This window comes from Prionailurus viverrinus, chromosome A1 (assembly GCF_022837055.1).
Source record: "Prionailurus viverrinus isolate Anna chromosome A1, UM_Priviv_1.0, whole genome shotgun sequence".
In the NCBI taxonomy this organism is placed as follows: domain Eukaryota; kingdom Metazoa; phylum Chordata; class Mammalia; order Carnivora; family Felidae; genus Prionailurus; species Prionailurus viverrinus.
In genome coordinates, this window is record NC_062561.1 from 210,699,754 (window position 1) to 210,724,560 (window position 24,807).

A 24,807-nucleotide genomic window follows, 5' to 3' on the forward strand; every position below is an offset into this window, starting at 1 on the left:
TTTAAAAAAATTTTCTTAATGTTTATTATTTATTTTTAAGAGAGAGAGAGAGAGACAGAGCATGAGCAGGGGAGGGGCGGAGAGAGAGGCAGACACAGAATCCAAAGCAGCCAGCACAGAGCCTGACACGGGGCTCGAACTAAGGAGCCACGAGATCATGACCTGAGCCAAAGTCAGACACTTAACCATCTGAGCCACCCAGGAGCCCCTTGAGCCATTTTTAATTAGGTCTTCTAGGACTTCTTTGCAAGTAACAAAAAGTATCTTAATAGCAACCTTAATTTAACAAAAATTAGAGCAGCTAATACTTAACATGGAGCTAACTATGTATGAGGTATTGTTTTAAGCACTGCCTATAAATTAACTCTTTTAATCATCACAACGACCTCTGAAGTAGATATTATTTTTTTAGCTTTATTGAGGTATAGGTGACAAATAAAATTATAAAAGATTTAAAATGTACAATGTGATATAATATACATATACATTATGAGAGGATTCCCTCCATGGAGTGAATGAACATATCCATCATCTCACATATCTACCTTTTTTTTTTTTAAGTGAGAACATTTAAGTTTTACTCTCCTAACAATCTCAATTACACAATACACTTGAAGTAGGTACTATTATTCTCACTCTACATTTGAGAAATCTATGCCATTGAAAAGTCAAGTAACAAAGCTATAAAGTCCCAAAACAGTGAATTGAGGCTCCAAAACTGGATCTTTCTGAGATGTGACCAGACTTTCTTAAGAGACTAAAATTATCCAATGAGCACCACCCACCTTAAGTAACAATTTGCCTGCCTTTCTCTCCAAGAGGCAATAAAGCCCACCCCTTCACTGCATGCTTGTGGCCAGACTATCCGGAAACTGGCCCACCCACCTGTTCAACTAGAGTTCTTCAGCAGAGGATAACTACTCCAAACCACTTGTCCCTAATGAAGCATCCAATTTTTTAATTTAAAATTTTAATTTTTTAACACTAGAAAGGATCTTCTTTTTTTATTTATTTTTTATTTTTTTAATTTTTTAAAATGTTTTTATTTATTTTTGAGACAGAGAGAGACAGCATGAGCAGGGGAGGGGCAGAGAGGGAGACACAGAATCTGAAGCAGGCTCCAGGCTCTGAGCTGTCAGCACAGAGCCCGACACAGGGCTCAAACTCAGAGTGTGAGATCGTGACCTGAGCTGAAGTGGGACGCTTAACCGACTGAGCCACCCAGGAGCCCCAACACTAGAAAGGATTTTCTAATCAGAGAGGTTCTTGGCATCACCTGATGCTTCATTAAAGCAAAGGATAAAGATAAAAGGGGGATTAAGACATTTTAGAGGAAAAAAATTTTTCTTCCTCATTGTTAACTGAGGACAAAAACCAAAACCAAACAGAATTCAGTTGTCTATAACTCCCTGACAGAGGGTATCATTTCATGCACTTTGACCCAATGTGGAACCAAGCACACTGTAAGCACTGTAAAAATGCTCTGTATCTTCCCTCAACCAAAATGAATTAATCTACTACCCAACACTTAATTTTATACTTCCAAGCACCTCATTTTATTGTTCTCTGCCTTCAGTTATCAACTATGGACAGCCATTTCTGCAAAAGCCCCTCCAAATGTACACAATTTTTGTCTAGATTAGCAGCAAACTATCCAAAACCTCCATGTCCCATCTGGGCTGATTCACACAAACTGCAGACTCAAAAGAATGTAATTCAGCAGCTGAAAATCTCAGAGCCAATCATTTAGCAACCACTTAACTTGAAATGAAACTTAAGATAAAATATAAAAGAAATAATGGGGTGCTTGGGTGGTGCAGATGGTAAGTGCCCAACTCTTGATCTCCATGATCTCAAGTCTGTGAGTTCAAGCCCTGCATCAGGCTCTGCACTGATGGCGTGGAGCCTGCTTAGGATTCTGTCTCTCCTTCTGACCCTTCCCGACTTGTGCTCTCTCTCTGTTTCTCTCTCAAAATAAATAAACTAAAAAAAAAAGTAAAAGAAATAAAATTACCAGAAATAATAGCTAAAATAAATGTTCTCTAATCATGATACTCTTTTTACCCACGGGACTTAAATCTTGCTAAATGTTTTTGTTATTCTACTTTAAAATAATTCATTACCCTACAAATTTCATATAAATTTACATTGAATTTAATTTTTTTTAATGTTTATTTATTTTTGATAGAGAGAGAGCACAAACAAGGGAGGGGCAGAAAGAGAGAGAGAGAGAAGAGACACAGAGGATCCAAAGTGGGCTCCGTGCTGTCAGCAGTGAATCCTGATGTGGGGCTCAAACTCAGGAACGATGAGATCGTGACCTGAGCCAAAGTCGGATGCTCAACTGACTGAGTCACTCAGGTGCCCGTAATTTTAAATATTTATTGCCAAAATACCAGGAAGTAAAGAATAAGAACATTTTAACTACATTTATGACGTATCTCCATTAAATATTTAGGGATATAACCATTATGTACCCAGCTCTGTTAGGCACTGCAAAAGTGAAGAACAAAGTTCTTATCCTTAATATGTGAACAATATTAAGATAAAATCTATAGTATTTTTTAAAGTGTCATGGAAACAAAGCCATTATATCCAAACAGGCTTTTAAAGAACACCTAGTGAGGTGCCTGGGTGGCTCAGTTGTCTGAGCGTCCGACTTCAGCTCAGGTCATGATCTCACAGTTCGTGGGTTTGAGCCCCACATTGGGCTCTGTGCTGACAGCTCAGAGCCTGAAGCCTGCTTCAGATTCTGTGTCTCCCTCTCTCTCTGCCCCTCCCCTGCTCACGCTCTGTCTCTCCCTCTCTCTCAAAAATAAATAAACATTAAAAAAAAAAAAAAAAGAACACCTAACAAAAGTAAAATATGAGGCCTTAAATGATGAGGTAGTATTCAACCAGGTAGAGAGACCATTTCAAGTACACCGGAGGGGGGGGAAAAAAAAAAACCTTTAAGCTTTTCTAATTTCTAAAATGTACGGGACAGATTTTCTTTTCAGGATCATTAAATCATCCATTGAAATCATTTTCAAATTCTTTCCTTTTTTTTTTCATTTTTTCCAGTTACATAACTGAGAAAGTTCATAAATCCATCTAAAACATAGGCACAACCAAAATAAGCATTTGAATAAAAAAAAATTGGGGGGGGCGCCTAGGTGGCTCAGTCGGTTGAGCATCCAATTCTTGATTTCAGCTCAGGCCCTGATCCCAGGGTCGTGGGATCAAGCCCTGCATCAGGCTCCTTGCTAAATGTGGAGCCTGCTTAAGATTCTCTCTCCCTCCCTGTGCCCCTGTCCCCAGCTCACAATCTCTCTCCCTCTCTAAAAAAAAATAAAATAAATAAATAAATTTTTAAAAAGAAATCTTTCCTCCCCACTTATGTCCTCATAGTATTACAGTCCTAAAAAAGGACCTTTTATATGACTTAAACAAACTTAGAGCTTTCAAAAAATTTAAAAACTTAAAAAAAAAAATTGCATCACTACTATTTCCTGACATTTTAAATAATGCATACTTTATTGAGGTTTTATAGTAATTCATCCTTTCTACTAGGGCATTTACCAACCAAAACAGTTCATATTCATATATACAAACTCGCTATTAAAAGGGACCAAAGTTTTTATTCTCCTCAAGTTTCCTGTCAATTCTCACAGACTCCAATCCAAGCACAAGATAAATTATGCCCATATCAGGTTTTGAACTTTCAAGAAAAATAAGTCAAACTTTGGATTCATGTGTTGAGATCAGGGTAAAAACAGCAGTCTGAGGATATAATACTATATCCAAGTCCAACAATACTAAATCAAGGAAGTTCAACACATTTAATTCATCCACAAACATCACAGAAGAACTTGGTCCTGAGATAACGTTTCAAATTTTATAATAATTTTTTTTCAACGTTTTTATTTATTTTTGGGACAGAGAGAGACAGAGCATGAACGGGGGAGGGGCAGAGAGAGAGGGAGACACAGAATCAGAAACAGGCTCCAGGCTCTGAGCCATCCGCCCAGAGCCTGACGCGGGGCTCGAACTCACGGACCGCGAGATCGTGACCTGGCTGAAGTCGGACCCTTAACCGACTGCGCCACCCAGGCGCCCCTCAAATTTTAAAAACGTAGTAACTTCACTGTAAGTCCTCTCAGGTGCTAAACGCATATGTGCTTTTACTAAGAAAAACTCTAGCAATTAAAAGTGATATTTTTAGGGTGCCTGGGTGGCTCAGTCTGTTAAGCATCTAACTGCAGCTCAGTTATGATCTCATGGTTCGTGGGTTCCAGTCCTGCACTGGGCTCCACGCTGACAACTCAGAGACTGGAGCCTGCTTTGGATTCTGGGTCTCCCTTTCTCTACCCCTCCCCTACTTGTGTTCTCAAAAGAAAGAAAGAAAGAAAGAAAGAAAGAAAGAAAGAAAGAAAGAAAGAAAGAAAGAAAAAACAAATAATAAAAAATAAAAGTGACATTTTTCAAGTACTTAACTGTTTAAAAAGTACTATGCCCGGGGCACCTGGGCAGCTCAGTCAGTTAAGCATCTGACTCTTGATTTAGGCTCAGGTCACCATCTCAGAGTTTGTGAGATCGCGCTTCATGTGGGGCTCTGTGCTGACAGCACACAGCCTGCTTGGGATTCTCTCTCTCCCTCTCTCTGTATCTCCCTCACTAGCATGCATGTGCTCACTCTCTCTCTCTCTCTCAAAATAAACTTAATAAATACATAAATACATAAATAAATAAATAAATAAATAGTACTATGCTCAACATCTTAATCCTTTCAAGAACCCTCTAAGGAAGACCTTATTATCACTTCCACCTAACAAAGAAATTAAGGCTCTAAATTTGAAAACTCATCCAACATCATCTCTAACCTGATGTGTGGCTGACCCTCAAACCTAGGTCCTCCAACTCCAAATCCCAAGCTCTGTATCCATACAAAGGATTTTAAAACATTCTCCAAAGAAGGAGCGTTTTTCAAAAGGCAGTATTACAGTTCCAAATTCAATTTAACCTTCTCAAGTATATATTGAGAACTTATCTTGCAAGGCATGGTATAGGGAACTATAGAACTTATTCAGGTGAATAAGACAATCTCTGTGCCAAATGTTTCGTTATCACATGCTGAAAGAGGTAAATACAAGAATGCTATACTATAACAGTATAAGCATTCACTAAAATGTTTAAAAATCAAGCGGTTAAAGCATTTGTAAATAGACCTCAAATACAAAATGTCTTTGTATCTTGTCTGATGATACCAAATTATTTAATATTTTTAAGTATGCTAAGGTAAGAGGATCGGGGGGCACCTGGATGGCTCAGTTGGTTGGGCATCCGACTTTGGCTCAGGTCATGATCTCACAGTTCACAAGTTTGAGCCCTGCATCAGGCTGGCTGCTGTCAGCACAGAGCCCACTTCAGATCCTTTATCCCCCTCTGTCTCTGCCCCTCCACAACTTGTGCTGTCGCTCAAAAATAAACATTTTTTTTCAAGGATCTGTATCTCTTAAAAACATATACTAAAATATTTACAGGTGAAATAATGTCTCAGATTTGTGCCAAAATAATCTGAGAGGGGAAGTAAATGGAAATAACACCAGCCATGAATTATTATAGTACTTAAATCCGTGTGGTAAGAGTTCATTACCATACTTTTGTGTATTGTGTGTGAAATTTCACATAGTGACAGTTTTTTTAATAGTATATGTACATAGTGGGCCTCTCATCACACACACACACACACACACACACACACACAGAAACAACTTATTCTTCCAAAGACCAAAAAAAATCACATGAAGCTCACTTTCCAAATATTAGGTATTACTGCTATATATCATTTTAAACCAAAAAGGACAACTGGCAGAACAACAGTCACTTAAATTTGTCTAAAAGTCCTATCTCTGATTTCTAGCCCGTTTTACTTTAACAGGATACATCTATTCCTTCTCCAATGTAACAACGATCTGATTCAGATCCAAAGAAAGCAGTAGAGAAGTCAGTCTACTTGGAAGACCCCAAGGCGCTTTCCAGAATTGCCAACCACCTGGTATCAAACCAGTCTGGAAATTAAGGCCTTCGTTACATGTGTGATACAATTCATTAATGCAGGGGTTCAACAGCAGCAGCCACATTCACTGTATGTCTCAATTTTCTAAACTGAGTCAACACTCAGTGGTGTACACAGCTCTGAGTGCCACCTCTCGCCCAGCCTTCCAAATACTGGTTCCGCTGTAAGCAGGAAAAGAAAAAAATGAAATGAAAATCAGATAAAGGTGAAAGGAGAGGTAATAAAGAAACTGCTATTCTGATTCTTACAAATTAATTTAGAATCCTTGCTTGTTCATAGCACACACTTCAAAAAGATTTTCGCATCCAGGCTTTCTTACCCTACTTAGATGCAACTTTTTACGTTAAAAAAAAAATAATCACCTCTGCTTCCAAACGAACGAACACGTGGTCTTTTAACAATTTTGAATTTTTTTTTTTTTTCTGTTTTTTTAGAAAGAAAGCGCACGGGAGCGGGGCCGAGGGAGAGAGAGAGAATCTTAAACAGACTCCACACTCAGCACGTAGCCAGACAGAGGGCTTGGATCCCACAACCCTGGATCATGACCTGAGTCCAAATCAAGAGTCTTGGATACTCAACCGACTGAGCCACCCAGGCACCCCTTCCTCAGTCTTCTATAATTGTCGATATACTTGTTTAAAGCGTGTACAGGATTTAAACCAATAAAAAAGGACATAACTGTACTTCTTACCCAGTGTTTTCCGACTTCTCTCCACAGCCGTTCTTCGTGTTTGTTCAAACATTGCTTCCAAATCAAATGTTCGAGCTTTTTTTCCTAAACAGAAAAAAGTAGCAGACTGTGATCTTCTTGCACTAAGCTGGGCAAACTTTAGGTACTCAATAAATACTTATAACCATTTAGTCTGTTTCATTTATAGCATGGCTACAAGATAAGTATCTAAGAAGAACGAGTTTATTTCAGGGAATTTTTATTGACAGTCTCATCATTAACCAGCCAACTTTCCCATCCTCCTCTAATCCCCTGGACTCTACCCCTTAAACCTAACACTGCTGTCATAGGCAGAACAGAGAATGTTCACACCCTAATCTCGGGAACCTGTGAATATGTTACATTACACAGCAAAAGGGACTTTGTAGATGTAATTAAGGTTATGGACTTTAAAATAGATTATCCTGGTTTAAAACAGAAGATTGTCTTAATCTAAATCACAGAAGCAAAGATGCAGAACAGATACAGCAGAAGTCAGGGAGATATAAAGTGTGAGAAGGACTGGAAACACTACTTCATTTTAAGATCAAGGCAGCAAGATGACAAGTAATTCAGGTACCTTAAGGAGCTAAGAGACATCCACCTGACAGCCACTAAGGAAACTGGGGCCTCAACCCTAAAACCACAGGAAATCAAATTCTCACAACAACCTGAATGAGTTTGGAGGCAATATATTTGTTTTCGTCGTGTTTTTTTATAGTAATGTCTACTCCATGTTAATAAGAATATGGTAAAATGTCATTCTTACGTGATACTGACTTTTGTATAAATTGAAACAAACTGGGGCGCCTGGGTGGCTCAGTCGGTTAAGCGTCCGACTTCAGCTCAGGTCACGATCTCTCAGTCCGTAAGTTCGAGCCCCGCGTCGGGCTCTGGGCTGATGGCTCAGAGCCTGGAGCCTGCTTCAGATTCTGTGTCTCCCTCTCTCTCTGCCCCTCCCCCATTCATGCTCTGTCTCTCTGTCCCAAAAATAAATAAACGTTAAAAAAAAAATTTTTTTTTAAGTAAAAATTAAAAAAATAAATTGAAACAAACTTTCTGAAGGGCATTATGACAAAAATGTATCAGTTTTAAAAAACATATACCCAAATTTTTGGTTACTTTTTAATATTTATGTGTTTTATTATAGTCCATTCTTTAGAAAACTACCCTATGAAAATACACAAAAATTCCTTTTACAAGACATGAAAGTTATTTATAAAAATATTAACTTTAGTATTACTGAAAAAAATTAGAATTAGAAACTATGTAGGAGAAAGTTTAAAATATTACAAATTATGCACTTATATTAAATGGACTACTATTCAGCCATTTTGGAAGAGCATTTTATAACATGGGAAAATCCTTAAAGTATTAAGAATTAAATTAAGCATATAATTAAGAGTAACATAAACCTGTACACACATATGATCTTAAGTTTCTTGATAAATACACAACAGGAAAAACTGGAAAACAAAGTTCTAAGTCTTGATTTCTAGATCACGAGATTATTAATGGCTTTACTTTCTTCTTTCTCATCTTTTGTGTTCTTCAGATTTCCTGCTATTAATATATGTTACTTTTGACATCAGAGAAGAAGCTAAAGAACTGAAACAAAGTAAGTACTGTAATAATACATAAGTATGCAGTATTTTTGCAAAAACAACTACCTAGAAGTAAAAATGTGGCATAAGACATTACCATAATAGATGGGTAAATGAACACCAACAAGAGACCTGGACACATTAGCCTGATATCTGTTCTGTCCAAAACCCAAAAGAAATGGAAAAACAATTTACGTCGCTTTCTTACAGTAATGTTTTCAACAGATGACTACATCTCTGTTTGAAATGTTTTTCTTTATCTCATAACAAGGCTCCACAGAGAGACTGAAGTAACGATGCCGGGGAAGAAAGGCTTGAATCAAAAAGGATTTAATAACCGTTATAATATCACTTAACGGCTCACCTGTTACCAGAAAGGCCATCTCGTTACAGACCACGGTCAATGGTTAGCTCTCAGTCTCTGGACACAAAAAGACAACTCCCTCCACCAACCAATACCGTCCACCACGTGGGTCAGTCACAAAGCTACCTTTCTCTCTTACAAGGCTTTCCACTCGTGTCACCTGAGCTGGTCCCAACAGACAGGCAAGAATTGGAAAATGGATGGAGAATACCCAGAAATTGCAAGGTATACACACTAGAGTTAAAGTAACTAGGACTTGGCATAGCGGAGGGTGCGGAACAGAGGTGACAGCTGGGCCTCCCCTCTCAACCTGCGGTTCTTAAAACCTGTGCAAAAAAAAGGAGACGGAGCTAAGCGTAAGGCAGTCACTTACCGAACCCGGTGAAGCCCATGGTGACCGCCAGCTGCGGATCCGGTCCCGACGCGTCTGAGCCTGTCACTGGGGCAAGAGAAGAAGGAGGAGACCTCGTTAGTGCGGCGACGCCGGCACCCGCTGGCCCTACCCACCCTACCTAGGATCGCCCCACGGAACCCACCTTCACTGGGCCCCGGGCGTTCCATGGCCGGCCGCCTGCCGCAGAACGAGCCACAGCCACAGAACAGGCAGCTGCGAAAGACTCCCGGCAAAACCAGCAGGAACTATCGCCTTTCAGGTACTGCGCCGCCGCCGGAGCCAAGAGCGTCACCTTCCGCGAAGGGATCGCGGCCCTCGGAGCTGCGCCGCCCTAGCGGGCTGGCGGGGCATAAGCACCGCAGAGACTACCTGCTTGCTAACTCCGCCCACTGGCTGGGAACATCACCTAGTTTTGTCAACACCCTTTCTTTTCTTTTCTTTTTTTTTTGTGTATTTTGTAGATTTTATTCAATGACTATATATTATTGGTATACTAAGCATCTAGAAAAGATAGAGAAAGAATGAGTCCACAGGTCTTTCAAGGAACAAGTAAACCTGTGGTTTACTTGTGGAAGCCCTCAGACTTTATTTCTCAATCTTGGCTGCATATTAGTATGCAAAACACCTGGAGAGGTGTTTTGTTTTGTTTCATATTTTTTATTCAAGTATAGTTGACACACAAAGTTACAATAGTTTCAGACATACAGCATAGTGATTCAACTAATCTGTATATTGTGCCCACAAGTGTAGCTACCATCTGTCACCATACAACACTATTACAACACCATTGATTAGATTCCCTTTGCTGTGCCTCTTGTCTCCATGACCTATTCATTCATTCCATAAGTGGAAGCCTCTGTCTCACACACCCTTTCCCTTCTTTTGCCCAACCTCCTTCCCTCTGACAACCATCAGTTTGTTCATTGCATATATGGGTCTGTTTCTGCATTTTGCTCATGTGTTTGTTCATTTCTTAGATTCTATATATGAGTAAAATCATATGGTGTTTGTCTTTCTTTGTCTTATTTCTCTTAGTATAATACCCTCTAGGTCCATCCATATTGTCGCAAATGGCAAGATCTCATACTATTTTTGTGAGCATCCTTTATTTTTCAAGGTGCATTTACTGCCAAGATGACACAATCCTCACAGAACTCTAAAGAAAAGCCAATATAGGGGCGCCTGGGTGGTGCAGTCGGTTAAGCGTCCGACTTCAGCCAGGTCACGATCTCGCGGTCCATGAGTTCGAGCCCTGCGTCAGGCTCTGGGCTGATGGCTCAGAGCCTGGAGCCTGTTTCCGATTCTGTGTCTCCCTCTCTCTCTGCCCCTCCCCTGTTCATGCTCTGTCTCTCTCTGTCCCAAAAAATAAATAAACGTTGAAAAAAAAATTAAAAAGAAAAGCCAATATACTCCATTCTTTGTGTTTTGTCCTTCTCTATGAGGAAACCCTCACAACTCTCCACATTTTAGGTATATTTTAATTTAAAAATGTGTATTTACTACATGACCAACAAGCACATGGAAGCCAAAAAGACTTGAGTTGCTGTAAGAGTTGTCAAAAAATGCTCTAAGGCTCATATTCTTAGCCCAAGCCTCCCTCTGTTAGGCATGATTGGTTATAGAGTTTCCCAGCTCACAGCAAGCATTCCCAAAGCACTTGATTCACATACTTACTATATTTTCACTTCATATTGGTTTTAATTCCTTCACAACATAACTCCTTATCTGAAGTTCAAACTAATGGTATATTATTTAACTATATACTTCTGAATTCTAGCAAAACCATGTATAGTCCTAATAAGTGTTGCTGAATAAAAATATTTTTATAGAATTACTCATTGGCCCCACTATTACCTTAGTCTCCTATTTCAAATTATGCTTTAGCTGTACCCACTAAATGATAATTATCAAGTCTAATATCATTTCCATTGCTCTTAAAATAAAATGCAAAATTACCAACATGTCCCCCAAAGCTTTTTGAACCTCATTTTTTCTATTTTCCACTGTACCTGTCTTCTCTAAACAGCTTCAGAACATCATGACCTGAAAACTCTTACTCTTCACCAATCCCTATACCCTTCATTGAATTCTACTTATTCTTCAAACTCAAATTAAACTTCAGTGCTCTTCTAAGCATTTACAGGCCTTTATAGACCTCCAAGTAAATTAGACCCCTCTAACTATCATGTGATCTAGTACTCTTCTTTAATAGCATGATGACTAGATGGTCACTCAGTTTTTAACAAATAAATGGAAAAAAATGTGGTGCCTTGGTGGCTTAGTTGGTTAAGCATCTGACTCTTGGTTTCAGCTCAGGTCATGATCTCCCAGTTTGTAAGTTAGAACCCCGTGTTGGGCACTGCCCTAGCACCACAGCACCTGCTTAGGATTCTGTTTCCCTCTCTCTCTGCCCTCTCCCGCTTGCTCTCTATCTCTCTTTCAAAATAAATAAAAATAAACTTAAAAAATGTTTAATGAAAGAAAAAAATGAATGAATTAGAGAAAAAAAGTAGTTGTGAAGACAAAAGTTACTCCTCTTTTATGCAGGATGTTTTATAGCTTGGGACAACAACGTTTGGTTTAATCCTGAGATTACTCAACCTCTAAAGTCAAAAGCCAATGTGAACTCCAATCAATACGGCCAGTTGATTATGCCTTTAACAAAGTGATATTAATGCCACTGTCTCTTCTCTGAGTACAAATAAGCAGGCCTTAGGTTGTAAAATAGAACTTTATGAATACAACTCATTAAGAAAACCATTGCCCAAGCTTATACCTAGCTATTTCAGCTCCTTGGTAGTCAAGGATTTATAGATGAGAACTTGAGAAAATATATAATTTTTTTCTTTTTATTAAGACTTTAATTTTTTAGAGCAGTTTAAGGTCCACAAAATAAAATCGAAGGGAAGTTACAGAGATGTCCCATATGTCCCCTTGCCCTTACACATGCATAGCTTTCCCCATTATCAATATCCCCCACCTGGTGGTACACATTTTATAGTTGATGAACCTACACTAACACATCATGATCACCACAGTCCATAGTTTACATAGTGTTCACTCATGGTGCTGTACATTCTATGGTTTATGACAAATGTATAATGATGTGTAATCTTCATTATGGTATCAACATTATGATATGCTTATTCAACCCTCCTCTCCCTCCTCCAACCCCTACCAACCACTGGCATTTTTACTGTCTCCATAATTTTACCTTTTCTAGAATGACATATACTTGGAATCGTACAGTATATAGCTTTTTTCAGATTGGCTTCTCTCACTTAGTAATATATATTTAAGTTTCCTTCACATCTTTTCATGACTTAATAACTCATTTCTTTTGAGCACTGTTTAATATTCCACTGTCTGGATATACTACCATTTACTTATCCTATTTCACCTACTGAAGGACATCTTGGTTACCTCTAAGTTTTGGCAATTATGAATAAAGCTGCTATAAACATCATGTGCAGGTTTTGTGTGGACAGTTTTCAATTTCTTTAGGTAAATAGCAAGGACCAGGATTTCTGAGTAATATAGTAAAAATATGTTTAGTTTTTTAAGAAACTGCCAAACTGTCTTCCAAAGTGGCTGTGCCACTTTACATTTTCACTAGCAATGAATGAGAGGTCCTATTCTGCCACATCTTCACCAGCATTTGGTATGTCAGATATTGGCTCCTCTAATAGGTACCTAGTGGTATCTTATTGTTTTGATTTGCATTTCCTGGATGACATATGATGTGGAGCATCTTTTTATATGCTTAATTGCTATCTGTATATCTTTGGTGAGGTGTCTGTTAAGGTCTTTAGCCCATTTTTTAGTCAGATTATTTTCTTATTATTGACTTTTTAAGAGTTCTTTGTATCTTTGGATTACAGTCCTTTATCAGATGTCTTCTGCAAATATCTTCTCCCAGTCTGTGTCTTGTCTTCTCATTCTCTTGATGTTGTCTTTTGCAGAGCAAAAGTTTTTAATTTTTAAATATTTTTAATGTTTTTATTTATTTTTGAGAGAGACAGAGACAGAGCACAAGTAGGGGAGGAGCAGAGAGAGAGGGAGACAGAATCTGAAGCAATCTCTGGACTCCAGGCTGTCAGCACAGAGCCCCACGTGGGGCTTGAACTCATGAATCGCGAGGTCATGATCTAAGCTGAAGTCAGATGCTCAACAGCTCAACCGACTGAGCCACCCAGAGCACCCAAGTTTTTAATTTTAATGAAGGGCAGTTTATCATTATTTTTTTCATCGGTCATGTCTCTGGCATTGTACCTAGAAAGTCATTGCCTTATCCAAAGTTACATACATTTTATTCTATGTTATCTTCTAGTAGTTTTATAGTTTAGTGTTTTACATTTAGGTCAATGATCCATTTTGAGTTAATTTTTGTGACAGGTATAATGTCTGTGTCTGGATTCATTTTTTTTGCATGTGGGTGTCTAATAGTTTCAGCACCATTTGTTGAGAACATTCCATTGTAGATATATAACATTTTAAACTACAAAGTGCTGGAGAAAAAAAAGAAAAATGGAAGATATATATCAACAACCAGTAGAAGTAGATAATCATGATCATTACAGAAAAATCACAAAAATTTATTGTGATTAAAAAAAAGAAACAATAATTGCACTACCGGAGACTTCTGCACTAAGCTGTTTTGTTTTGTTTTGTTTTGTTTTGTTTCTGGCTTTGCCTGCATGAAACGTCTTCATAGTAAAAGTGGTAAGTGTGCCAGAGTAACCTTGATTTTCTTGGTGCAAAGTAAAATTATTTATGAATCAAATATTTGAGAGGCAGGATAGCATAGCATTAAGCAAATGAGTTCCAGAACTAGAATGTCTCAGCTCAAATCCTGATTCTAGTAATGTAATTTTGATGATTTACTTTGTCTCTCTGTGCTTTAAATAGTTCACCAGTTAAGTGGATGATATAAGGATAGCACCTATCACCTCGTAGATTTTTCTGATGATTGAATGAGTTAATTTTCTTTTTTTTTTTTTTTTAATTTTTTTTTTCAACGTTTATTTATTTTTGGGACAGAGAGAGACAGAGCATGAACGGGGGAGGGTCAGAGAGAGAGGGAGACACAGAATCGGAAACAGGCTCCAGGCTCTGAGCCATCAGCCCAGAACCCGATGCGGGGCTCGAACTCCCGGACCGCGAGATCGTGACCTGGCTGAAGTCGGACGCTCAACCGACTGCGCCACCCAGGCGCCCCTGAATGAGTTAATTTTCAAAAAGCAATTAGAATAGTGCCTGGCATGTATTCCACACCCAATAAACGTTGGCCATTTTTTTAAACTTTTTTAATGTTTTATTTATTTTTGAGAGAGAGGGAGACAGAGTGCAAGCCGGAGAGGGGCAGAGAGAAAGGGAGACACAGCATCTGAAGCAGCTTCCAGGCTCTGAGCTGTCAGCACAGAGCACGACAAACCCACGAACTGCAAGATCATGACCTGAGCTGAAGTCCGGTACTCAACCAACTGAGCTACCCAGGCGCTCCAAATGTTGGCCATTATTAAGTGCCAGATACTAGTGACAGTAGTGAAGACATAAAGTATAGTCTCTGCCCTCATGGAATTTCCATTCTAATGAGGATATTTTTAAAAACCCTCGGGGCGCCTGGGTGGCACAGTCGGTTAGGCGTCCGACTTCAGCCAGGTCACGATCTTGCGGTCCGTGAGTTGGAGCCCCGCGTCAGGCTCTGGGCTGATGGCTCAGAGCCTGGAGCCTGCTTCCGATTCTGTGTCTCCCTCTCTCTCTGCCCCTCCCCCGTTCATGCTCTGTCTCTCTCTGTCCCAAAAATAAATAAAACGTTGAAAAAAAAATTTTAAAAACCCTAAGTGCCTCATGGGGCTAGATAATCTACTTAAATACAGAGCTACTTGAGTAGTAGTTCTCAAAGTGTATTCTGCAGGTTCCTTTAAAGGTGTTCATGAGATCAAAGTTATTTTTATAATACTAAGACATCATTTGCCTTTTTCACCCTATTGACATTTGCACTGATGATGCAGAAGCAACAGTGGGTAAAATTGCTGGTACCTCAGCATAAGTCAAGGCAGTGACAAGCAAATTGTCGTAGTAGTTCTTGTATTCCTCACTGTTATATACCTATTTTAAACAAAAATGAATGAAAGGAGTGTCACTTTGAGGAAGACAACTCATTGTACTAGTTACTAATAAAAATTAGAGCACTTAAGAGAAAATTGGAATCTTGAAAAATTCATCAAGATTGTATCAAGGTTGGAAAAAAAGATTGTATCAACTAGCATAAGCTTAACAACTCCCCAATACTTATAAGATTTTTTTTTATTAAGATAGATTAACACCATCATTTTTTTCTATTGGTTAATGAAATAGGTCAATATTTGGAAGTTCTGCGTTAGAGAACCAGTATTTCCCAAATGACCAACATATAATGTTTCAGAATCATGCATGGATAGAAGGTCCATTCAAAATACAAGATAGACAAGTGGTTCTTAACAAATTTCAAAAAAAAAATCACTGATGGTTTCAAATTCCACATCATAACTAACCTTTAAGAAACTGTACCACTTGTCAAGTTCGTGTATACTATCAAAGAAGAACTTTCACATCTAAGAAGTTATTAAAAGACCTCTTATTTTCCCACTACATAACTGTGTGAGGCCTGCTTTTCTTCATATACTTCAAGTAAACAACATATCACAACATATTGATGGCAGATGCAGATATGAAAATCTAGTTAACTTATCTTCTTAAGTCAGACATTTAAGAGATTTGCAAAAATGTAAAATAATGCCATTCTTCTAATAGTTTTATTTTTTTTTAATTTTTTAGTGTTTATTTTTGATAGAGAGAGAGAGAGACAGAGCACAAGCAGGGGAGGAGCAGAGAGAGAGGGAGACACAGAATCCGAAACAGGCTCCAGGTTCCGAGCTGTCAGCACAGAGCCCGTGTGGGGCTCGAACTCACAAACTGTGAGATCATGACCTGAGCAGAAGTTTGACGCTGAACTGACTGAGCCACCCAGGCACCCCTAATATTTTAGTTTTAGAAATATGGTGATTTTTCATGAAGTATGTATCATTTATATTAAAATGGATTAGGCTTATACTTTATTTTTTTAGGCTCATTTTTTTAAATGACTTTTTAAATTTCTAATTTTTAGGAGACATTTAGCAACTATTCCCAAATATAACCCACACGAACAAAAACTCTTCGTAATCCTTAATAATTATTAAGATTCTCAATAGTCTTGATTCCACAACCCTAGGGTCATGACTTGAGCTGAAATCAAGAGTTGGACGCTCAACCAAGTGAGACACCCAGGAGCCTTGCAGTGCAGGAATATTAGCCTAATATTGCCAGATCATCCAATTTGTGGAATTGGAAACTCTCAATCGTGTATTTTATCTCAAATTAAAAACAAACAAACACTGTACCAGACCATCAGTTTTCAATCTATGGTCTACCAAATAAGAAAATCGATAGCTGGAGACCCATCTGCCTGTTTATCCACAAACAATACAAACCTATTTTTTCCTGGTATATTTACTATGAGGTACAAAATTATACTTATAGATCTGTAATGTTATAGAGATTTTAACATTCAGAAATGTAGTCAACCCCTTATTTGAGGGAATAAAAAATAATTCAAGTAGCAAAAGATTATAGTTTAGCAAAGGCCATAGTTTCGTATCCTGGACACACAGGCACAAGAGCATCTGGCTCAAGGGATCCCAAACACAGGAGGTTCGGCCAGTTGCCACTGACAAAATCCAAAGGCAGAGAGACCAGCAATGGTAAAACAAGAAAGGAATGTATGTCAGTAAGGCCAACACCCGGAAGACAGCAGACTAGCGTCTCAAAGGCTATCTCCAAAGTGCTGAAAATTACTTCTTAGGTTCATGTAAGTAAAATGTGAGACAAAGGTCAGTAAGTATGTGCAAGTGTGTAGCAAAGGTCAGGTCAACCATTATCTCGGGGGTCAAATACAGATGGGGTCTTGCTGGCTCAGGACAGTCCTTATTGCTTGAGGGGGTAGTTTCAGTTCCCATCACAGGATGGTTTGCCAGCAGGATCTTTTGCCTGACTTAAGAGATACGCTGGAAAGATGAACTTAATCAATTAGAAAGTTTGAGATCAAAATGAAGGTAGCTGAAGTCCTCTTTCAGTTTAGCTAGTCAATAAGGAGTAATGCATTCACTGACTAGCTAGACTATGAAGAATATAACTGGATGAAGCTTACTTAAGTGTGGTTCTAAATAAGGACTAAATGAGGACAGCTACTGTTTCCAAATAAGGATTGCTTTTTGAATGAGTACTTTATTTGACCACTCAAGTTGCCTTCTGTATGAAATGAAGTCTATCTCTCCTTGCTCATTTCTTATTCTTCTGCAGTTAATACACACCTCATAAAAAATTAGAGTGATACACTTTACTGCTTTACTTTGTGTGTCCCTGCATGAATCATGCACCTCAAGGACAGGAATGTGTCAGTGTGATATTCCCAGCACCAGGCACAGTGGGTGACACAAATTATAAATTCAATTTTTATAGTACTTGGAGATCTATTAGGTGGCTTACTTTATACCAGTCCCTCTAATTTGTGCTGGGGGATCAAACGATGATTTAGAACACTCTTCTTCATCTCTGTAACGAGAAATAAAGGAAGGCAGCCACCCCCTGCATGGAACAGTAAACAGATAATTCTTAAAGTTTTGTTGTTGTTGTTGACGGTGGGGGCGGTGGGGAGACACAAGTCGGGAAGGGACAAAGAGAGAGGTGAACAATCCCAAGCAGAGCTGGAAGCAGGGCTCCAACTCACAAAGTGTGAGATCATGACCTGAGGGAAAATCAAGAGTCAGATGCTTAATGACTGAGCCACCCAGGAGGCCCTACAATTCTTTATAGTAATGGTAACCACACACAAATAGAAAAGCCTGATGAATTTTTTTTAAGTAGGTTCCAGGCACAAAGTGGGGCTTGAACTCAGGATCCAGACATCAAGAGTTGCATGCTCTGATGACTGAGCCGGCCAGAAAAGAATTTTAATTTACACTGAAGCCTGTAAGATATATAGTGGAATTTTGGTTCCCATGTGAACTCCTACCAACTACTATCCGCTCTCACAACAGAAGTTATTTGGAGTACCAAAGAAATTGACGTGCAAACTCATAAGCAGTTGTAGTTTAAGGATTCCAACCCGGGAACCTCGAGACACAAAGATCGACGGCTCGCGATACCCACCCGAGCCGAAGCAGTCTGCGCTGCCACGCACTACCCAGCTCCCACTTACCCGATACCCGCTCCCTTCCCCCTCCCCACCCCTCCCCACCCCTCCCCACCCCTCCCAGCCCTGTCCTTTCCCAGCCCTTTCCCTTTCCCCTCCTTTCCTTCCTTCCCCATACAACCTAGACGAATTTCCTACTCCCCAACCTGCCAAACCTCCAGCGACGCCCAGGGAAGTGCCCGCTCCACCCCACCCCCCACTCGCTCCGCCCCTAACGTCCAGCCCTTTCAACTTCTTCTCGGAGTCGGCAAAACAAGGCCTTCAAATTCCCCTCCCGACGAACCGGAAGTGCGTCATGCAGAGGCGCCGAGGCGCTCGTTTGGCGCGCGCGCCCTAAGCTGCGGGTCTGAGTTAGGGTCTTGGGTTTTCTCTCCTTTCTCCTTGGTTCTTAACTATTTCCGGACGCTGGTGTCTCCGAACTTCGACATGCCGTCTTCTTTACTGGGCTCGGTGATGCCGGCCTCCACGTCGGCCTCAGCCCTGCAGGAAGCTCTGGAAAATGCAGGACGGCTCATCGACCGTCAGTTGCAAGAAGACCGCATGTACCCGGACCTTTCCGAGCTTCTCATGGTGCCTGCCCCAAGTGAGTGATCAGTGCCCATTTGGTGGTAACTGCTTTCTCAGCCGGAAGGACTCGCCTGAATTCCTAACTAGGTCCTTATCCCCAGGGTGGACTCGGCGAAGACGTTTTGAGATTTGGGGCCCTGTTTGCTACATTTTGAAGAGCAAAAAGAGCCTGTTTTCAGTTTATTTTCTTCCTCACTTCACTGCCGATATTTGAGAGGGTAGGAGTGACGAGCACTCTGCCATCTGAAGCAGAGGGAAAGACCCCAACCTTAATGAGCTGCTCACTGCCTCCAAGTGTTCATCACAGAGGCCAGATGAGTAGGATCACCTGATCTAAGTCTCATTCTTGTTAATTCCTCCTATTAACATTAGAGTAAATCAGACGAGCAAATGAAATTAATTTGAAAATTTACCATCTTTCTCAAAGATATTCTTTATTACCTGTAGAGTTAGTGTAATATAAAGTCTTAATATGAAGGTTGTTAGAAAGAACTACCGCTGGAATAAAGGAAGAGAATGGGGATATTAGCAGTGATGATGGACAGGGAGGGTAAGGCAGTGTATGTGTCAACAAAAGAGAGGTGACTGGAAAACATTTTAATGATTTTAAATTATGACTAGGCTCCTCAAGGCATATAGAATTACATAAGTTGCTAAAAAAAAAGTGACCCCTTTTTTTGACGGATATGGGAGACGGATATGGGAGAAAAGCAGAGAAGTGTAAGTAAGATAGGGACAAGATTTGGGGTAAGCAATAACCAAGGTAAAATAACAAGGACAATCTGCAATGGAAACCTAAACGACACTTCTGACAATTTATAAAAATCGTTGAGGGGCGCCTGGGTGGCGCAGTCGGTTAGGCGTCCTACTTCAGCCAGGTCACGATCTCGCGGTCTGCGAGTTCGAGCCCCGCGTCAGGCTCTGGGCTGATGGCTCAGAGCCTGGAGCCTGTTTCAGATTCTGTGTCTCCCTCTCTCTGACCCTCCCCCATTCATGCTCTGTGTCTCTCTGTCTCAAAAATAAATAAACGTTAAAAATAAATTAAAAAAAAATCGTTGAGTAGGCTTGTAGTCAGAGAAAAGATAGAAACAGAACAAATTTAGTACTGTTCCTGACTGCTACTTACCGGTGAGCTTGTCTTCTAAGAACTGAGTGGCCTATTAGCAACACTCATCTTGAAGAGCATTACTCTCTTTGACCTCCTCAGGTTTGAAAACCAAGATGTAAAAACAGTGGATACATTCGTGTACTCTTATCTGACCCCAATCGATTCTATCCACCTTTACACATACCTCTTCAACCTAATCTTCTCAGCTTTGTTCCAGTGACACAGAATTTAACATGTTTTTCATAAGAAGCCCTTTCTTCAGGATGCTTTTATGTCATCATTTACTTCGCATCTGGAATTTTCTTCTTTGCTTGACATTCCTCCAAAGTTCGTTAAGTATCACTTCCTTTGTGAGGGGTTTCTTAACCATTCACATCCTCACTTGAGTTATTAATTCCATCCTTTGTGTTCCCCCTGCCATTTATCATGTCCTGTTAATATTTAACATTTCCACTTAGCAATATCCTGTGAAAATTAGTATGTTTTAAGATTAAATGGGATGTCTGGGATTTCCTTCAAAAAAATTCATTAGAGGGGCACCTGGGTGGCTCAGTTCGTTAAGCGTCCGACTTCAAATCATGTCATGATCTCATGGTTTGTGAGCTCCCTGCCGTTGGGCTTTGTGCTGACAGCTGAGAGCCTGGACCCTGCTTTGGATTCTGTGTCTCTGTCTCTCTCTGCCATTCCCTTGCTTGTGCTGTCTCTCAGTTTCTTTCAAAAATAAGCATTAAAGAAATCCATTAGAGAAGGAGTAGCTAGGGATATAAATGAAACCTGATTGGACATATTATTAGTAATATTGAAGCTGGGTAATCAATCGGTACATAGGAATTGATTGCATTTTTCTCTCTCATATATTTTAAATTTCCATAATACATTTAGAATTTCTTTTTTTGTTGTTTATTTATTTATTTTGAGAGAAAGAGAGAGCGTGGGCTAGGGAGGGACAGAGAGAGAATCCCAAGCAGGATCCATGATGACACCTTGGAGCCTAAAGTCAGGCTCACCAATCGTGAGATGACCTGTGCCAAAATCAAGAGCTAGATGCTTAACCTACTAAGCCACCCAGGTACCCCTAGAATTTCTTTTATATGTCAGTTTTCCCCAATATCTTTATACTTAGAGCCTGGAAAGGTGCCTGGATAAAAAGGTCATGAGATCTAAAGAATACCTCCCTGTTCAAGGCATAGGAAATAGATCAGCCCACTCCTGCCCTTAGTTGTCTGCGTCTTAAAGCAAGAGAAAGGTTGCCAAGTGAGAACACTTTATAGACCAGTCTGTGGTTTCCCCCAATAAAATACTGCTTGTGTGGCATCATATGTATTTATCTTATTGGTGTGGGAGGGGTGGTCTAACAAAAACACAAGGATTGTTTTAATCTATTAATATTGAAGTGGGAAAGGAAATAGCTATTTCCCCCATCAATATTTTTTTTTTGTTCACGGTTGTTTCATTTGACAGTCACAAAGTAGTTTTATAAATATTTTCCCATTTCAGATTAGTAAAATAATAGAAAGAAACTAAATTATTGAACTAAATATATCCTTACTTACAGAGTAAGTCTTTGTGAAGGATAACTGGTTAGTGCTGAAACCAGTAATTAGCCCTCTTTTAACACTGGATTTTCTCAGGCCTCTTTTGTATTGGGTCAGAATTACTTTATTTTCTATTTTTTTAATGTTGATTTATTTTTGAGAGAGAGTGTGAGTGGGGGAGAGGCAGAGAGAGAGAGGGAGACATAGAATCTGATGCAGGCTCCAGGCTCTGAGCTGTCAGCACAGAGCCCGATGCGGGGCTCGAACCCTTGAACCATGAGATCACGATCTGAACCAAAGTCAAACGCTCAACTGACTGAGCCACCTGGGTGCCCCTTCTATATACCTTTATAACTATCAGATACACAATTTTTTTTGTAGCTTGCAGTGCTTCGATATGCCCAGTTGATGTTCAGTATATTATTTTAATAAATGCTTTGTTTTATTACTTGTAGATAATCCCACTGTTTCCGGCATGTCAGATATGGATTATCCTCTACAAGGACCTGGTTTGCTGTCGGTACCCAACCTTCCAGAGATCAGTTCTATCCGAAGGGTTCCTCTCCCACCTGAACTTGTTGAACAGTTTGGACGTATCCTTTTACCTTGTTTTTAACTCCCTAAAATTTTTAAAAATTAGTATTCTTATTCTAATTCTTGCTTTGTGTTTAATTGGTGTGTTGTATGTAAGTTCATTTAAGAGTTTTATTTAAAAAACATTTTAAGGGGCGCCTGGGTGGCTCAGTCGGTTAAGCGTTCGACTTCAGCCAGGTCACGATCTCACGATCCGTGAGTTCGAGCCCCGTGTCAGGCTCTGGGCTGATGGCTCGGAGCCTAGAGCTTGTTTCCGATTCTGTGTCTCCCTCTCTCTCTGCCCCTCCCCCGTTCATGCTCTGTCTCTCTCTGTCCCAAAAATAAATAAAAAACGTTGAAAAAAAAATTTAATAAAAAACATTTTAAGTATGTCAGTAGTTTGCCATGTGCCTAGAAAATATCATATAAAATTGAGTGTTGAAAATTGAATCACATCTTAATTGTTCTTGGACATTGAAGAGAGTGAATCATTTACAAGGAATTCTGCATTTTTGAATGATATTATTGCAAGGTAGTACTTTCCAGTTAAGTGCTATCCAAGGAAGCCTTTTTACCCCATTTTAGCTTGAAGACTCCTGATTTTCATTTTTATTTTTTCTCATATTTTAACACTTTAAAACTGGGATGTTGTTCTAAAAATGTTTAAAAACAAACAAAAACTGCCATGTGCTTCTTTTTGCCCATCCCCAAAAGTTTTTGGTATGGTTTGGCACTTAATGGTATCTTAGAATTAAGGTTTAGGGCTACCTGAGTGGCTCAGTTGGTTAAGCGTCTGACTCTTGGTTTCAGCTCAGGTCATAATCTCATAGTTTATGAGATGGAGCCCTGCATCAGGCGCAGTGCTGAGTGCACGGAGTCTGCTTGGGATTCATTCTCTCTCTCTCCTTCCCTCTCCCCCTCCCCCCATCTCCCCCTCCCCCCCTCTCCCCCTCTCCCTCTCTCCTTCTCTCCCCCTCTCCCTCTCTCCTTCTCTCCTTCTCTCCCTCTCTCTCTCTCTCTCCCTCTCCTCTCTCTCTCTCTCCTCTCTCTTTCTCTCTCTCTGCCTCTACCCTGCTCACACTCACCTTCTCTCTCAAAATAAATAAGATAAACTTAAAAAAAAAATCTTAAGAAAGAATTAAAATTATAAGTGGTTGCATTTCTAAGGATCACAATAAGAATGAAACACTAATGGAATCTTCATAGACTGAATTGCTAGAGGAGTTTTCTTACCCTCTAAAAAAAGATCTCATCTGATTCTTTTAAAGTATGGCATACCCTATAAAGGCATTAGATTTATAGTTATTTGCAGGGCGCCTAGGTAGCTCAGTCGGTTGGGGGGCCAACTTTGGCTCAGGTTATGATCTCATCGTTAGTGGGTTCAAGCCATGCATTGGGCTCTGTGTTGACAGCTCAGAGCCTGGAGCCTGCTTTGTATCTTCCTCTCTGTCTGCCACTCCCCCACTCCTGTGTTTTCTCTCTCTCTCTCTCTCTCTCTCTCTCTCTCTCTCAAAATTAAATAAACATTAAAAAAAAGATTTATAGTTATTTGTTAGGAAGCTTCTGTATCAATCTATAGCTCTCATAATATAGACATTAAGATGATATGCTAAAATTTAATCTGAGGGGCACCTAGGTGGCTCAGTCGGTTAAGCGTCCGACTTCAGGTCATGATCTCATGGTCCGTGAGTTCAAGCCCCGCGTCAGGCTCTGTGCTGACAGCTCAGAGCCTGGAGCCTGCTTCCGATTCTGTGTCTCCCTCTCTCTCTGACCCTCCCCCATTCATGCTCTGTCTCTCTCTGTCTCAAAAATAAATAAAAACATTTAAAAAAATTTTTTTAATAAAATAAAATTTAATCTGAGACTTTTAAAAATATATTAAACTATTTAAAGGAAAAGTGTTTCAAATTTCAGTACAGTCTGCTTTAGAAAAATAAAGGAAATGGAAAATTAAGAAAATAGTTATAAATAGAAAAACTAGTAGAATCTAATATTTTTCCTAAACTTTTCAGTATTTCTCTGAGACTTTGTAAAATAACGTTATTAAATATACAACACTTCTTATCCCATACTCTATCTTTTCTTAGTTTCTTAATATTCTTTTTTTTTTAAATTTTTTTTAAACGTTTATTTATTTTTGAGACAGAGACAGAGCATGAACGGGGGAGAGGCAGAGAGAGAGAGAGACACAGAATCTGAAACAGGCTCCAGGCTCTGAGCAGTCAGCACAGAGCCCGACGCGGGGCTCGAACTCACGGACCATGAGATCATGACCTGAGCCGAAGTTGGATGCTTAACCGACCAAGCCACCCAGGCGCCCAGTTTCTTAATATTCTTTTTTTTTTTTTTTTTTTAATTTTTTTTTTCAACGTTTTTTATTTATTTTTGGGACAGAGAGAGACAGAGCATGAACGGGCGAGGGGCAGAGAGAGAGGGAGACACAGAATCGGAAACAGGCTCCAGGCTCTGAGCCATCAGCCCAGAGCCCGACACGGGGCTCGAACTCACGGACCGCGAGATCGTGACCTGGCTGAAGTCGGACGCTTAACCGACTGTGCCACCCAGGCGCCCCTCTTAATATTCTTTAGTCTTCTGATAATACCATGCAAAAAATTATCATT

At 39.7% G+C, this 24,807-nt stretch overlaps 2 protein-coding genes across 3 annotated transcripts in view; one reads left to right on the plus strand and one right to left on the minus strand.

Moving 5' to 3' along the window:
- The window catches only part of WDR70 (WD repeat domain 70), a 312,572-nt gene extending 303,156 nt beyond the window's left edge, over positions 1 to 9,416 (minus strand). For both annotated transcript variants that reach the window (XM_047858021.1, XM_047858030.1), the window contains exons 1-3: positions 9,272 to 9,416; positions 9,109 to 9,174; positions 6,750 to 6,833 (exon numbers count right to left, since the gene is read on the minus strand). In XM_047858021.1, coding sequence (XP_047713977.1) covers positions 6,750 to 6,833; positions 9,109 to 9,174; positions 9,272 to 9,296 — 175 coding nt within the window. In that variant the 5' untranslated portion in view covers positions 9,297 to 9,416. The remainder of the gene's footprint in view (positions 1 to 6,749; positions 6,834 to 9,108; positions 9,175 to 9,271) is intronic.
- A 9,058-nt stretch (positions 9,417 to 18,474) lies between these two features.
- The window catches only part of NUP155 (nucleoporin 155), a 72,227-nt gene continuing 65,894 nt past the window's right edge, over positions 18,475 to 24,807 (plus strand). The window contains exons 1-2 of the mRNA XM_047867500.1: positions 18,475 to 18,986; positions 22,069 to 22,206. Of these exons, the coding sequence (XP_047723456.1) occupies positions 18,830 to 18,986; positions 22,069 to 22,206 (295 nt within the window). The 5' untranslated portion in view covers positions 18,475 to 18,829. The remainder of the gene's footprint in view (positions 18,987 to 22,068; positions 22,207 to 24,807) is intronic.